The sequence below is a fragment of the Colossoma macropomum genome, unplaced genomic scaffold (assembly GCF_904425465.1).
Source record: "Colossoma macropomum unplaced genomic scaffold, Colossoma_macropomum, whole genome shotgun sequence".
NCBI classification, from domain to species: domain Eukaryota; kingdom Metazoa; phylum Chordata; class Actinopteri; order Characiformes; family Serrasalmidae; genus Colossoma; species Colossoma macropomum.
The window spans coordinates 32,148,335-32,165,196 of record NW_023494810.1 but is presented as its reverse complement, the minus strand read 5'-3'; the positions used below and the strand labels follow the sequence as shown (position 1 = coordinate 32,165,196).

The 16,862-nt window shown below is 41.8% G+C and overlaps 1 protein-coding gene across 2 annotated transcripts in view; it reads right to left on the bottom strand.

Moving 5' to 3' along the window:
* tkta (transketolase a) overlaps positions 1–10,888 on the bottom strand; it is a 28,013-nt gene extending 17,125 nt beyond the window's left edge. The window contains exons 1-6 of one of the 2 annotated variants that reach the window (XM_036559565.1): positions 10,630–10,888; positions 6,687–6,804; positions 5,509–5,622; positions 4,651–4,748; positions 1,600–1,830; positions 793–911 (exon numbers count right to left, since the gene is read on the bottom strand). In XM_036559565.1, the coding sequence (XP_036415458.1) occupies positions 793–911; positions 1,600–1,830; positions 4,651–4,748; positions 5,509–5,622; positions 6,687–6,804; positions 10,630–10,736 (787 nt within the window). In that variant the 5' untranslated portion in view covers positions 10,737–10,888. The remainder of the gene's footprint in view (positions 1–792; positions 912–1,599; positions 1,831–4,650; positions 4,749–5,508; positions 5,623–6,686; positions 6,805–10,629) is intronic. The other variant, XM_036559564.1, reaches the window with a different exon arrangement.
* Positions 10,889–16,862: the final 5,974 nt, after the last annotated feature.

The window sequence follows — 16,862 nt, the reverse complement described above, 5'->3', positions numbered from 1 at the left end:
GGATAGTAAATAAAATGATTATATTTATGTTGCGACCCCTGGTTCCTATCACCACCACTGTAAAGAAACCTGAGTCTGTTAGTTTCTATACAAATTAACTGTTTCACATCGAACCACTCTGAGTGACTTCGTTTACATCTGAACCACTGAATTATGAACTATGAATTTTTAAAAATGAGTAGGATTCCCTTTTAAAGAAAACTGACCAACTACAGGTTTTATTAAACAATTAGCATAATTAGGCCTGTTTAATTGGATTCAGTGCAGTGCAGCCTGTAGGTGTATTATCATTATTAAAATATTTTCTAAATCTCTATATCGTGATGTATATCGTGTATCATGAAAATATCTTTAAGTATCATGATATAATATTTTTCCCTTACTATATTAATACAAAGTTCCAAACGACGGCCATCATATGTGTTTATATGTAACGACTCTGAATATGGATTTTAGAAGCAGCCCCATCTGTTTTATAGCAGTGGCCCTAACATGGGGAGATTGCAAGCTCGATTCCTGGCGATGCCACAGCCATCCGTGGCCAAGAGTCCACAATACATTTATCCTCACTCGCTCTGGGGGGGTAGATTGACCCCCCTCTCCTACCTCACGTAATTCTAGCCAAGGCGGGCATCTGTTAGCTGACATAACAGAATTAGCAGTGTGTGTTAGCAGCAGATTGAAAAGGTGTCGTGTATCACAGAGGAAACATGTGCCAGCTTGGCAAGCCAAGCTAAAGGGTGGAATCCAACATTGGGGTGAAAAATGGGTTAAATAAACCTGTTTCAGTACCGGGGATGCCTTTGCCCTTGATGGTCTTGGCGATTATGGCGGTGGGCTGGTGACGAGGCTGAGTCAGAGCCTTACACAGCTCCTCGACGCTGTGACCATCTACGATTATAGCGTGCCATCTGAAAACACACCCACACACTTCAGTCAGTCATAAACAACAAATGAAAACAAACAACTCGCATCAGCTAAACCAGGGGTGCCTAAACTTTTTGTCCTTGTTTTTAAAAGTGTGTTTTGTAACATTACACTACATTTTGTTACTGCAGTACTTTCACAAACATAAGAATGTATATCACCGTAGTCTGAAGAAAACCTTGTATCTCCAAAATGGTAACTTTACAGGAGAAGGAAAAAACCTACTTTACTTTTAATGTAAGTCAATGGAACCAGAGTTTTTTCCAAGTCATTTTGGGTCATTTCTTTTGGTCCGTTCATCCTGAATTTTACACACAATGTAACGGGTACCAGGTATTTTCAAATTATGTCAAAAACTGAAAAACATCAAAAATGGAGATATGAGGTTTTCTTTCGACAGCAGCGATGTGTTATGTATAGTATAAAAATATGTCTGTTCTCTCATTGGGTGAGGAGGTGGGGTTAGGTAAAGTTCTGGTGGGTCCTCATAGGCCAACTTTGGCCCACAGGTCACCACAGGCCGCTCTGATCTAAACATAACACAGTGTTCTAGACTCACGTTGCTCAGCAGGTTCTTTAAGCCTTTAAAAGGTCTCCTTCACACTCACAGATATATGTATATAAGGTAAACAGACACTGTGTAGCAGGTTGTGATGTTTGTTTGTAGCCCACCCGAACGCCTCACAGCGTCTCTGGTATTTCTCCACGTGGTGCTGCAGAGGCGCCGGCTCGCTCTGACCCAGCCGGTTGATGTCCAGGATGGCCACAAGGTTGTCCAGCTGATAGTAGGAGGCAAAGGCCATGGCCTCCCACACAGCGCCCTCCGACATCTCCCCATCACCCAGCAGACAGAACACACGGTAACTACACTCACAACACAGACAACACAGCACAGACAGCAAACTGAGGGATTTCTTATAACACAAATTATAATGTTTATAATACAGATAATATCCACAATATCTGTTCATATCATTGAATAACTTCCTATTGTTCCCCAAAAACGTGAAATACTCAATAAAACATCTACACTGGATATATAATTTATCTGTCCATCCATCCATCCACCCATCCATCCATCCATCCAGCCATCTGTCCATACATCCACCCATCCACCCATCCATCCATCCATCTATCCAGCCATCTGTCCATTAAGCTACCGTTCCATCTGTTCTATCTGCCTGTTCATCCTTCCATCCATCCATCCATCTGTCCATCAAGCTATCCTTCCATCTATTCTATCTGTCGGTTCATCCAACCATTCATCCATCCATCCATCCATCCCATCCCCATCTATCTATCTATCTATTTATCTCTAAGTGTGGACTGGTCAGTGGTCATTTGGGGATTATGCCACAGCATCTGCACTACACACACTCATCACCTCTGTGTGTGAGCTCTGAAGATGGTCAGTCTCGGCCAAACCCCAGAAAACTCCAGAACAAACAGCTGCAAAGTCCTACCTTCTACACTCACCGGCCACTTTATCAGAAACACCAACCATACAGGTGCACTTTGCAGGTGTACAGGTACAGACTACACCATGTCTATACTGCAGTTTATCAGCCCACCACTAAACCATTCATCATTGGTCAGTTTATGACCACAGGATCGCTGCTGTCCAGACATTATTTGGTATCCATTTTTATACGTCAGTATCACTGCTAGGTTGAGAGTGGACCACAGCCAAAACATCCAGACAAGAGCATCTCTGTGGTCAGAAACTGACCATTGAGGAAGGCCTAGCAGAGGCATCACTCAAACTGTGTGTAGAGTAAATGTGCTGCCTCTCTGAGGTGGACGGGGCTGCGGTCTGTTTGGGAGAGCGTGTGTGGGGGGTATAAGAGCGTGTATGTTGGATTTTGGAGCTGTAGTAAAAATAGCTGGGTGACTGCCTCTGGAGCTTTGATTATTAGAGCAGAAGAATCGGGAGAGGACAGCAAACGGAGAGACTACACACCCTTCACACACACACACACACACACACACACACACACACACACACTCTGAGAGCTCTGCTCCCCGCTGAGAGGATGTAAGGGGAGGTCTGTGAGTCAATGAATGCTACACGAAAACTGCAGACCCAAAAATGGCTAAGTAGCCCTATTAACATTTATATATTTTTATACAGAACAGAAAACAGTAGCAACTAATAGTTGGCTTTAATCAACCATTTAAAAGCCATTGTATTATGGTATAACAGCCAATTATTAACTGCAATAAAACCTTTTATTGTTCATTATAAAACCAGGTAACAACCAAGATACTCTTTCAACAAATATAATGCAGCCAATTAGCCATAAAACTATTAAAACGCATGTTAAGGCTTCTCAAATCACTGCTGAGTATAGGACAGAGGTCGGCAGCATGTGGCTCCGGTGCTGCATGCGGCTCTTTTACTGCCCTGTTGTGGCTCCACAGCAGAATTAGGTTTGTAGGTAAAAATAAAATAATCCTCCTTTACAGTAAAATAAAGCTCTGCTGATCGTTCAACACAGTTTAACAATAAATGGTCTTAAACTCTGGAGTTAATGTAGAACTGCTAATTCACCCTTTAACCCTGAAGATCAGCGCAGACTGCTGGTCACCATAGCAACGCAGACAACTATCTCACCTAGCTAGTAAGCTAACAAAATGGCAAAGAGAGAGATTTAAGATGAACATCGATATTTCGGCTGGTTTCCTGAGACTTTTAATCTGCAGCGAGAAACTGACAAAGTCGCTTCTCGTTCACCAGCTTCTTGATTGAATTTTCCCATTCCACCTTAAATGGTGCAGCACGTACATTCTCAGGCACCATTTAAGGTGGAACGGGAAAATTCAAACAAGAAGCTGGTGAACGAGAAGCGACTTCAGCCTATTCTTCCATTCTACTTTTGTGGAAAAGTTTCCTGCCGGAGATGTGAGAAAAGCGGCTATAGCTGAGCTAAAGCTTAAAGCAGAGCAAAGTAAGTCTGTGTTTTCGTTTATTTTCTATTTTTATTCTATACTAGAACATCAGCACATACTGAGACACATTTACAGCCAAGATGGTAAAATGGACATAAAATGTTGTGGCTCCCAGGGTGGTTTGATTTTTGTTGAAAGGACAAAATGGCTCCTCTTAACATTTGGGTTGAGACCCCATGCCTAGAGTATAGAAACATTTGCCTCTTCACAAACCAACAACATCATGTTTTACAACACCAATATTATGATTTTATGCTACAGTTTTGGCAAAAAAAGTCTGGTTTTTCAAAATGTCAATATAATTCAGTGGTTGAAATGTAAACAAAGTCTTTCTAAATGTTTTGGTGTGAAATGATTCATCGTAGAGAATCTTACTGATTCAGATTTCTTTACAGTGGTGATAGAAAATATCTGAAAGCATCTAAAAAATGTTTTCTTTGCAGAATATTTTCTCTCTCTCTGCCATTAATAAGAATAGGTTTTAAAGCCAAAACTTTCTCAAAGCTCTGTCTCAGACATCAGGCAGTGAATTCATAACCACTTCATGTAGTAACTTTCTGTGAGGGAGCTTTTAGAGGTGGACGTCTGGTTCCTATCACCACCACTGTGAACAGTTCTGACTCTGTAAGTTCCTCTAGAACAGAGCGTTTCACACCAAACCACTCTGAACAGCTCTGTTTACATCTTAACCACTTAATTATTCAGACGTTTTTAAAAATCAGTGCATTTCCACTGTAATTTAGCTGTGGATGTGTAGAGCTGAGGGATTCTTACCTGGCCTTGTCGAAGTATTTTCCAGTGTAGGCCATTCCACAGGCCACGCCCAAACCCTGGCCCAGTGAACCGGTGGCCACATCCACAAACTGTTGCTTCTGTTACACACACACACACACACACACACACACACACACACACACACACACACAGATGTGGCATGATTCACTGAAAAAAATGAACTGACTTGATTCAAATATGTTCATTGGTTCCACATGAATAAAATAAATTACATCACAATTTTGTCTCTCTTTGAGCTGCAGTTTCATGTGTATCAGGGTGTTTATTCTGAGTCACAATACAGTAATTGGAACTTTGAGGCCATAAATGAGCTCAAAAATAGAATAAACCACACAAAGCTGAGTGTTCATTTTATAGCAAACAGTAATTTTGATTCTTGTTGTTCAGTTTAAGTTGTAAAAATACATTAAAATGTTGTGTGGCCTATTTAAAATATACAAATATTTCATTTCGACACTAAATCTTGTCAGTGGTGTTACAGTAATATTACGTCATTAAAAAAACAAAACAGGAAAGTAATTTTGAAATATTCTTGATTGGAGAAAGACTAACTCTGATAAGTCCACAGTTAGTGACAGCTTCTTGTGTTACTCATGGAACATTAATTGATTGTCCATTAATTGGACATAAAATAATAACGTGTATGTAATATTTTCTACATATAATATAACATTAAAATGAAAGTGGCAGTGGAGTATGATTTAGAAAAGCTCAGCACGTCCTTTAACTGTAGATCTTTTACTGTGGATATAAACCAGTTTTGCCTTTCATTCTTTTTCAGGACACTGTCTTGGTACGGAGAGCTGAGGCTCATTCTGGGTCACATATATTACTCACAGGTGTGGGGTGGCCCTCCAGAGCAGAGTCCACCTGACACATGTTGACCAGGTCACTCTCCTTTAGAAAGCCAGTCTCCGTCCACATTGAATACAGAGCCGGGGCCGCATGACCCTAAAGGCAAAACCATAAAACAAGTACTTAACAAACTTAATGTAACCACAATACAGTATTTTACCAATCGTAACAAAACCATAATACAATATTTTACCAACTATATTATAACCATACTATATTATAACCATACTATATATAACCACACTACTTTACCAATCATAACATAACCATAATATAATATTTTACCAATCGTAACAAAACCATAATACAATACTTTACCAGTTATAATATAACCATAATACAATACTTTACTCATCATAATACAATCATAATACAGTACCTTACCCACTATAATATAACGATAATACAACCATTTACCAACTATAATATAACCATAATGCAATACTTTACTAATCATAATACAACCATAATACAATCTTTTACCAATCATATTATAATCATAATACAATACTTTATTAATCGTAATATAACCTTAATATAACCACAATAGAAGCATTTTCCAATAATATAACCATAATACCTCTACTTAAGATATAACCATAATGCAGTAATTTACCAACTATAATATAACCATATTACAGCCATTTACCAACCATCATATAATCATTATAAAATCACTTATCAACCATACAATAACGATAAGGCAATTATTAAACACAATTATATTATGGTTTTACCATAATATCATATATTTACCAATCACTTTCCAACTATTAAATGATCATAATACAAGCATTTAATCAACCATGTAACAGTTGACCAACCACAGCACAGCCTTTATCAACATTTGAAGCCAAATTTAAAGCAATGATCCAATTATTCCAGATTATGTTGATCACCAGAGGTGGGTATAACTATAGTTACGATTGCTTACATCTTCATATACTTACATAAGTATAATTTTACTGGATTTGTGCTTTACTGAGTATTTTCCAATGAACAAATGATAACACTTCTATTTCTACTGGAATATTACTGAGAAAATGAATCTACATTTTACTCCCTTTTACTCCTTAACTTAACTCAGGTCTATTATCACTTAGAATGATCACCTAATATGTTTATTACTGATATTTCAGTCAGGGGACGTGCAATCTCACCTTGGACAGGACGAAGCGGTCATTGTTGGGGTTTTTGGGGTCATCTGGCCTGTACTTCATGGTATGGAAGAATAGAACAGACATGATCTCGGCCACACTGCAGCATGATGTGGGGTGCCTGAGACAGAGCGAGGGGTACAAATCACTCTAAATACACTTATCATGTACAGGACTGTGAAAAAATCAGAGACCACCTGTCTATTCAATTTCCATTAATATTCACTAATTATTAAGTATGATTTATTAATTTTGTCAGAAAAACATTAACAATAAATTACACAAAAGCCTCCAACACTAAATATAATACAAAAGCTGTCAGTATTTGGTCCACTCTGTACTTGTTTCCGCAGATTTAGCTCTTCCATCCTTCCAATCTTAAAACCAACAAGTCCATCCATAACTGCTCCCCTTCAGAGAGACCCTGACATTCATACAATTACCCAAACTCAACTAAACTGCCTCACCATTGGTTAAAGCAGATATTTCTGATCTAAGATATAACATAATGCACTCGCATAAGGAAAAGGAAAGTCAATGTGAAAAAACAGGAGTTTTCCAAAAAATGAGAAAATGTGACTCCTAACAACCACCTGGAAGACCTGGTAGACCCCAAAACGGCCCCCATAAGATAAACAGAACTTAAAGCTTTCATCTCTGAGAGAGAGGAGAAAATCAAGCTGCTTCAGATCTGAAAACATCCACAGGTGTTTCTGTCCATCCTTCCACTGTGAGAAGACGACTCAGCGCTGTGGGTCTGAAAGGATGTGTAGCCGTCATGAAGAACCTCACTGAGAAAAGGAGACGGACACATCAGACAAAGAAGCTGAACAATGGACTGACCACCCCAGAGTCCAGACCTCAACACCACTGAATGTGTTTGATTACTTCAGAAAATTATCAACCAGCTTCTAAGACTGAACTTTGGAGGTGTGTCTGCAGATTCTTTGAGGAACTGAAAGTGAGTCTCCTGAAAAGAATGGAAGCTTCTGTATAATTTTCGGTTAAATATTTTCTGCTTTTTTCTGATACTGAAAAAGGCTGTTTTGACTGGAAAGGGAAGGGTAGTCTCTGACTTTTCCACAGTACTGTATATCATAGCCGTTGAACAAAACCACAAATCTTTTAATTAAGTTAATAGGCCAAAAATCTATACGATGCAATTATTCCATGTCATTGTGGGCCGTTTCTACTGATCCATTCATTGTGAATTATTCACACAACGTAAAGCACAGGTAGAGTTTTCTGAAATCAGAAAAAGGGCAGCTGCGCCCTGTTTACTGAACCAGCTGATTACGTAACACCCACAGTGCTCTAAGACATCGTCTCTATGACGGGCTCACTCTATCACTGACACAATCGCTCACGGCGATGAAACAGAAAGGAAAACGGTATGAGGACCACCCAACATGCACATCCAACAATACATCATACAATACATGTGAGGAACACACACAATGGAACACATTCTGATTATAGACTAAGACTGAGGTGTTTATATGCTCATATACATTCTCACTACAAGGAATCAGATCCACAATTATGTACATGCGTAGAGCACCACTAAGTGTAGACGTTACCATGACAACCAGCATCACGTGAGTCCAGTCAGAGTGAGATGAGCAGCAGTGAGCAGCGCTTGTGTTTTTAATTACTTTAAAATGATGTCAGACTCAGGAAAACGTCCTTCACATGTCCTTATTAAAGAAGGCCGAGAGGAAGACGTCGTGTTCTGAGACACATAAGCTGGACGTCTGTCCCACAGCCGCCTTTTAAAGACCAGAGCATAAACTTCGTCTCCTCCGCAGACCAGTTTCTGCTCCGCCATGTTGAACGGTATAAACTTTCACTATGACGCGACGAACATGATCAGAACAGACTTAAACTTTCTGATAGGGAATGTAATCAGATACAGGCGTTTACACGGATATTATTCTTCTATTTAACAGATTATTTACAGGATTAAATTGGATAGACACTGTATTCCAAATGGCCTCAATGGACTAGTCTATTCTGATTGAGGTGTTTACATGGATGTATTATATTCCCATTGAGCTATTAATCGGATTATTCACAGATTATTGGGCTGCATGTAAACATGGCTACTATTTCTACTTTGAGTTTCATGGACATCATCAGTACTAAAAAAACACTGACCAGCTGCATCTTTTGTCTCTTCCAATGAATCAGATGTCAGAAACAATAAATATTGTGGTATATTGTGTATCGTGAAAAGTCCTTTAAGTATCGTGATATTATGTTTTTACTACATCGCCCAGCTCTTACCCAGAATACAGACCAGTCCAGGTGGGTCAATTCAACTCTAACTTTCATTAGCTGTTCACTGGTGGTTAGCTTGCTAGCTCCATCATATCAGTTGCAAAAAAATGAACTATGCTAATGCTAGCTAAAATAGCAGCTCTTTGATACTCAACTCACTCCAGTAGTATCCAATAGTGATCACAGGTCCAGCTAGCAAGGAGACCAGTCCAGGGGTGCCTGGCCATATGGATGCTATTATGCTATAATTATGCTATAGGTAACCTGCAGAGGACAACCAAGCTAAGCTGGGTTTCCCAAAAGCATCTTAGCAGAAAAGAGATTCGATCTTAAAACTGAAATGCTTTTGGGAAACTGGCCCCTGGTCAGCTGTTGCTAGCATGAGGCTACCTGGATAACCAGTAGCACCAAAGCTAGCAGATATGATAAGTTGTTGCTATCAAGGAGCTACTCAGACAAACCAAGCTGGTCAGTCTATGCTAGCAAGGAGCTACAGATGATCAGCAGCACCAAAGCGATTAGGTAAGCTAGTGCTACCAAGGAGCTACTCAGGATGGTCAGTCTATGCAAGCAAGAGGCTAATCAGACAACCCATGCAAGGACACCACCTGCCCTCAACACCCATCACTGCTGCATAATTCTGTCTGTGGAATATCTCGACCACAAGGAGCATCCACAATGCTTTGTGCCACCTCTAGCATCCCTAATCCAGCCCCCTCTGATCACAGCATTAACACAATCATAGCTCTCAGATTTGTCCAAAATTGGCCACATATGAGCTCACAATATCTGCCAAAAGTAACTGTTCTATCTGCATATCGAACTACCCGAAACATTTCAGCGTATGAACTACAATCAGTGTATGAAATACAATCAAATCTGGCGCCTCTGCTCCTCTAACGTTTTTAGACCTCTCGTTCAACATCAGAATTTCTGCAAATTGTGCGAAAATTTTGAAACAATAAAACAAATAAACAGAGCTGTTAATTACATTTGGCCACGCCTCATATTTTTATGGTCTAGATAAAAATAAACTGTAATATGTATTATATATAAGGAACTGATCATAAATGGAGCACAAAGGCACCTTTATCACAAAATCAAAAATGAACTGTGATCTAATGAATTAAAAGAAGAAGAAACCTCTCATCTCTCCTCTTCACTCAAACAAAGAGGTGCCCTGCACACGGCACACAAAGCACACGGTGCCAAACCAAACACACAGTTTAGATTAAATGCAGTGAATCATTTAAACTGCAGGTTACATACAGTCCAAAGAGAAATCTGATTATGATTTATAAAACATGACCTGTTCATTTTATTTATGTTTTATTCATTTAGTGAGAAAAAAGAGCATGCATCACTCATAGATACACTTACTTACATATATATAATAAACATGGAACATTATAAGATATATATTATATATATTATTACTACTTGTAGGTAATGCATGTGGGGCATATAACTTTACAGAAGAAGAAATCCCTTCCTACCTTTTACTGTTAGTTAACGTAATATTTTTGTATGTTTTTATCTATTGGTCTATTCATCAAGAAATTTTGTGATATATATATATATACATATATATATATATATATATATATATATATATATATATATATATATATGTGCACACGTGCATGGGTGTATGTGTGAGTCCTACCCGCTGCCGGCGGCGGTGGTGGCCCTGATGGAGTTGATGCGGAGGCGGTGGGCGATGTTTCGGAGCGCCTGCACTGTGGCCTGGTCCGGTTTATGATAATCCTCCATAACTGCAGAACAATCAGCGACAACCGAGAGAGTGAGAGGACAAACAGGAGCTTCTCACCAAACCCACACTCACGCCTGAGTGACAAAAAAGAGAGAGAGAGAGACAGAGAGAGAGAGAGAAGGAGAGAGAGAGAGAGAGAGAGAGAGAGAGAGAGAGAGAGAGAGAGAGAGAGAGAGAGAGAAGAGAGAGAGAGAGAAAGAGAGAGAGAGAGGAGGAGGAGAAAAAGAGACAGATTTACACAGACACAGGTTGGTCAGTGGAGGTCAGGCGGTAACGTGTATTGGCTGTGACAAGGCAAGTGGGCGTGTGCCCAAGTGTGTGTGTGAGAGAGAGAGAGCAGTAGAAACTGCAGTAGCTATTTGGCTGTTGAGTCTATAGACAGTAGATAGTGAGAGCAGATAGTGTGTGTGTTTTCCTGTGTGAGTAGTTTGTGCATATGAATATTCATATCATCATCATCATCATCTTAAAACCGCTTGATCCAGATAGGGTCACGGTAGCAGTCGGGACAGCAGAGAATCCCAGACGACCCTCTCCCCTGCAACTTCCTCCAGCTCATTCCAGGGGATCCAGAGCCGCTCCCAGGCCAACTTGGAGATATAATTCCTCCAGTGGGTCCTTGGGGTCTCATCCTAGTCGGTCATGCCGGGTAAACCTCCACCGGGAGGTGGTTAGGGGGCATCCTGATCAGATGCCTGAACCACTTCAAATGGCTCCTCTCAATGTGGAGAAGTAGCGACTCTACTTTGAGCTATTCCCGGATGACCAAGCTCCTCATCCTATCAACTAGAGTGTAGCCGCCACCCAGCAAAGAAAGCTCATTTCTGCCGCTCGTGTCCGTGATCTCATTCTTTCAGTCATTATACAAAGCTCATGACCACAGGTGAGGGTTGGTATGTAAACCGACCAGTAAACAGAGACCAGTAAACACACTCCCAGAGGACCTCCCACAGTGTATCTTGGGGAACACGTTTGTAAGCCTTCTTCAGGTCCACACATCACACACAGACTGGGTTGGCAAACTCCCATGGCCCCTCAACAATCTGCATGAGGGTGAAAAGCTGGTCCATTGCTCCATGTCCGCACTGCTCCTCCTCAATCTGAGGTTCGACCATCGGTCAGAGTCTCCTTTCCAGCAACGTGGCATAAACTTTCTCATAATCTCTTAAAACATTCATACTTTCTTAAAAATAGGGATGTGTGCATCCCAGTCTGACAGTCCAAGAGTACTGTTCCCGAGGTCCATGCAACATTGCAGAGGAGTGTCAGCCATGACAGTGAGTATCCCTTACCCTGTGCAACTCCCAATTAGGAGAGGGAACAACCCCTATCAAGGAGTTTGGTTCCAGAGCCGACACTGTGGGTGAAGGTGAGCCCAACTATATCTAATTGGTACCTCTCAACCTCCCGCACAAGCTACAGCTCCTTCCCCCAGTTAGATTACATTCCATGCCAAGAACCAGTTTCCGCTGAACGGGTCACTGCACTGGTCCCCCATGCTGGACCTTGTGGGTGGTGGGCTCCTCAAAAGCAATCAAAAGTTAATTAATACAGGGAACCAAGTAAATTACGCAGCAGTTGGTGATCTTGTATGGATGATGAGCTGCTTGCTCATCTGTAAAAAAGGTTTAAAGGAGATTTTTTTCAGAAACCTTTTCCTTTGTGCTGCTGAGCATGCTCTTATTTTGTAAAACTCTGCCTTCCTGTTACAGTGAAACGACTTCTGGGTGCACTGAAAACTGTCAAGCATGCAGTGACCTCAGTTTGTGTGTATGTGTAAGTAGTGTGTGTGTGTGTGTGTGAGTAGTGTGTGTGTGTGTGTAAATAGTGTGTGTGTGTGTGTGTGAGTAGTGTGTGTGTGTGTAAGTCGTGTGTATGTGTGTAAGTAGTGTGTGTGTGTGTGTGTGAGTAGTGTGTGTGTGTAAGTAGTGTGTGTATGTGTAAGTAGTGTGTGTGTGTAGTGTGTGTGTGTGTGTGAGTGTGTGTGTGTGTAAGTAGTGTGTGTGTGTAAGTAGTGTGTGTGTGTGAGTAGTGTGTGTGTGTGAGTAGTGTGTGTATGTGTAAGTCGTGTGTGTGTGTGTGTGAGTCGTGTGTGTAAGTAGTGTGTGTGTGTGTAAGTAGTGTGCGTGTATGTGTAAGTGGTGTGTGTGTGTGAGTAGTGTGTGTGTGTGTGTAGTAGTGTGTGTGTATGTGTGAGTAGTGTGTGTGTGTGTATGTGTGAGTAGTGTGTGTGTATGTGTAAGTAGTGTGTGTGTGTGTGTAAGTAGTGTGTGTGTGTAAGTAGTGTGTGTATGTGTGAGTAGTGTGTGTGTATGTGTGAGTAGTGTGTGTGTATGTGTGAGTAGTGTGTGTGTGTGTGTGTGTATGTGTGAGTAGTGTGTGTGTATGTGTGAGTAGTGGGTGTGTGTGTGTGTATGTGTGAGTAGTGTGTGTGTGTGTGTATGTGTGAGTAGTGTGTGTGTATGTGTGAGTAGTGTGTGTGTATGTGTGAGTAGTGGGTGTGTATTTTTGAGTAGTCTGTGTGTGAGTAGTGTGTGTGTGTGTGTAAGTAGTGTGGGTGTGTGTGTGAGTAGTGTGTGTGTATGTGTGAGTAGTGTGTGTATGTGTGAGTAGTCTGTGTGTGTGTGTGTGTGTGTGTAAGTAGTGTGTGTGTGTGTAGTAGTGTGTGTGTGTAGTGTGTGTATGTGTGAGTAGTGTGTGTATGTGTGAGTAGTGTGGTGTGTAGTGTGGTGTGTGAGTAGTGTGTGTGTGTAGTAGTGTGTGTATGTGTGAGTAGTGTGTGTATGTGTGAGTAGTGTGAGTAGTGTGTGTGTGTATGTGTGAGTAGTGTGTGTGTGTGTGTAGTAGTGTGTGTGTGTGTGAGTAGTGTGTGTGTATGTGTGAGTAGTGTGTGTGTGTGTGTGTAAGTAGTGTGTGTGTGTACGTAGTGTGTGTATGTGTGAGTAGTGTGTGTATGTGTGAGTAGTGTGAGTAGTGTATGTGTGAGTATGTGTGAGTAGTGTGTGTGTGTGTGTGAGTAGTGTGTGTGTGTGTGAGTAGTGTGTGTGTATGTGTGAGTAGTGTGTGTGTGTGTGAGTAGTGTGTGTGTGTACATAGTGTGTGTGTATGTGTGAGTAGTGTGTGTGTGTGAGTAGTGTGTGTGTGTGTGAGTAGTGTGTGTGTGTGTGAGTAGTGTGTGTGTGTACGTAGTGTGTGTGTATGTGTGAGTAGTGTGTGTATGTGTGAGTAGTGTGAGTAGTGTGTGTGTGTGTGAGTAGTGTGTGTGTGTGTGAGTAGTGTGTGTATGTGTGAGTAGTGTGTGTGTGTGTGAGTAGTGTGTGTGTGTGTGAGTAGTGTGAGTAGTGTGTGTGTGTGTGAGTAGTGTGTGTGTGTGTGAGTAGTGTGTGTGTATGTGTGAGTAGTGTGTGTGTGTGTGAGTAGTGTGTGTGTGTGTGTGAGTAGTGTGTGTGTATGTGTGAGTAGTGTGTGTGTGTGTGTGTGAGTAGTGTGTGTGTGTACGTAGTGTGTGTATGTGTGAGTAGTGTGAGTAGTGTGTGTGTGTGTGAGTAGTGTGTGTGTATGTGTGAGTAGTGTGTGTGTGTGTGAGTAGTGTGTGTGTGTACGTAGTGTGTGTATGTGTGAGTAGTGTGAGTAGTGTGTGTATGTGTGAGTAGTGTGTGTGTGTGTGAGTAGTGTGTGTGTATGTGTGAGTAGTGTGTGTGTGTGTGTGAGTAGTGTGTGTGTGTACGTAGTGTGTGTATGTGTGAGTAGTGTGAGTAGTGTGTGTGTGTGTGAGTAGTGTGTGTATGTGTGAGTAGTGTGTGTTTGTGTGTAGTCTGTGTGCATAAGTAGTGTGTGTGTGTGAGTAGTGTGTGTATGTGTGTAGTCTGTGTGTATGTGTGTAGTCTGTGTGTGTGTGAGTAGTGTGTGCGGGTGAGTAGTGTGTGTATGTGTGAGTAGTGTGTGTATGTGTGTAGTCTGTGTGTATGTGTGTAGTCTGTGTGTATGTGTGAGTAGTGTGTGTGTGTGTGTAGTCTGTGTGTATGTGTGTAGTCTGTGTGTATGTGTGAGTAGTGTGTGTGTGTAGTCTGTGTGTATGTGTGAGTAGTGTATGTGTGTAGTCTGTGTGTGTGTGTGAGTAGTGTGTGCGGGTGAGTAGTGTGTGTATGTGTGAGTAGTGTGTGTGTGTGTGTAGTCTGTGTGTATGTGTGAGTAGTGTGTGTGTGTGTGTGTAGTCTGTGTGTATGTGTGAGTAGTGTGTGTGTGTGTGTAGTCTGTGTGTATGTGTGAGTAGTGTATGTGTGTAGTCTGTGTGTGTGTGTGAGTAGTGTGTGCGGGTGAGTAGTGTGTGTATGTGTGAGTAGTGTGTGTGTGTGTGTAGTCTGTGTGTATGTGTGAGTAGTGTGTGTGTGTGTGTAGTCTGTGTGTATGTGTGAGTAGTGTGTGTGTGTGTGTAGTCTGTGTGTATGTGTGAGTAGTGTGTGTGTGTGTAGTCTGTGTGTATGTGTGTAGTCTGTGTGTGTGTGTGTAGTCTGTGTGTATGTGTGTAGTCTGTGTGTATGTGTGTAGTCTGTGTGTATGTGTGAGTAGTGTGTGTGTGTGTGTAGTCTGTGTGTATGTGTGAGTAGTGTGTGTGTGTAGTCTGTGTGTATGTGTGAGTAGTGTGTGTGTGTGTGTAGTCTGTGTGTATGTGTGAGTAGTGTGTGCGGGTGAGTAGTGTGTGTATGTGTGAGTAGTGTGTGTGTGTGTGTAGTCTGTGTGTATGTGTGAGTAGTGTGTGTGTGTGTAGTCTGTGTGTATGTGTGTAGTCTGTGTGTGTGTGTGTAGTCTGTGTGTATGTGTGTAGTCTGTGTGTATGTGTGTAGTCTGTGTGTATGTGTGAGTAGTGTGTGTGTGTGTGTAGTCTGTGTGTATGTGTGAGTAGTGTGTGTGTGTAGTCTGTGTGTATGTGTGAGTAGTGTGTGTGTGTGTGTAGTCTGTGTGTATGTGTGAGTAGTGTGTGTGTGTAGTCTGTGTGTATGTGTGAGTAGTGTGTGTGTGTAGTCTGTGTGTATGTGTGAGTAGTGTATGTGTGTAGTCTGTGTGTATGTGTGAGTAGTGTGTATGTGTGAGTAGTGTGTGTGTGTGTGTAGTCTGTGTGTATGTGTGAGTAGTGTGTGTGTGTAGTGTGTGTGTGTGTGTAGTCTGTGTGTATGTGTGAGTAGTGTGTGTGTGTGTGTAGTCTGTGTGTATGTGTGTAGTCTGTGTATATGTGTAAATGCTTCATAGCTGTGTTTCAGTGTATTTCACCCTAAACTGCCCCCCATTAGGCTGGTTCGTTGTGGTGCTGCTCTGCCTCCACACGGCCGCACAGCTGCAGTTCAGTGTAGATCAGCTCTGTGTTCAGCTGTTCTGTTGATCTGCTCTACGTTTGACCAGTTGATTGGAATCTGTTTTTTCCAGCCAGCATTAAAACAAAGGTTCCTTGAATTTCTGCTGTGTTTTTGTAAATCTACAGTGGGGTCCACACTCGCGATAGAGGCGCGAGAGTAAACCCGAGAATCCTTTACTGAAATGATCAGCTGATCTGCTGCCAGAGCTCTGAAACAGCAGGACTGAGCAGGGGTCTGTGGGTCAGCTTGGCTCAGGAAGGTTAAACACAGGTTATCACAAATCACCCTTGATTACTGCATGGTGGCTCTGTGCCTCCCTCTGCTGGCTGACCGTGCTATCGCAGGTGGCCCAGGCCCGAGCTGGACCTTTGCAGAGTCACTAAACATGCGACTGACGAGTTTCTGGCTCAGTATTTGGCTTAAACAAATAAACATCACATACCTCATCACAAAGTTGACAGTTATCCAGCTCGGCATCTGACTCCATAAAGACTCTTCAAAAAACAACACATATATATACATACGTACATACACCATCTAAACCGCTTATCCTTCTGGGTCGCGGTGGGGTGCTGGAGCCTATCCCAGCTGTCATTGGGCGGAAGGCAGGATACACCCTGGACAGGTCGCCAGTCCATCGCAGGGCAGACAGACAGACATACACAGTCACACACACAGTCACACCTAGGGGCAATTCAGCATGTCCAATCAGCCTGACTGCATGTTTTTGGACTGTGGGAGGAAACCGGAGTACCCGGAGGAAACCCACGCAGA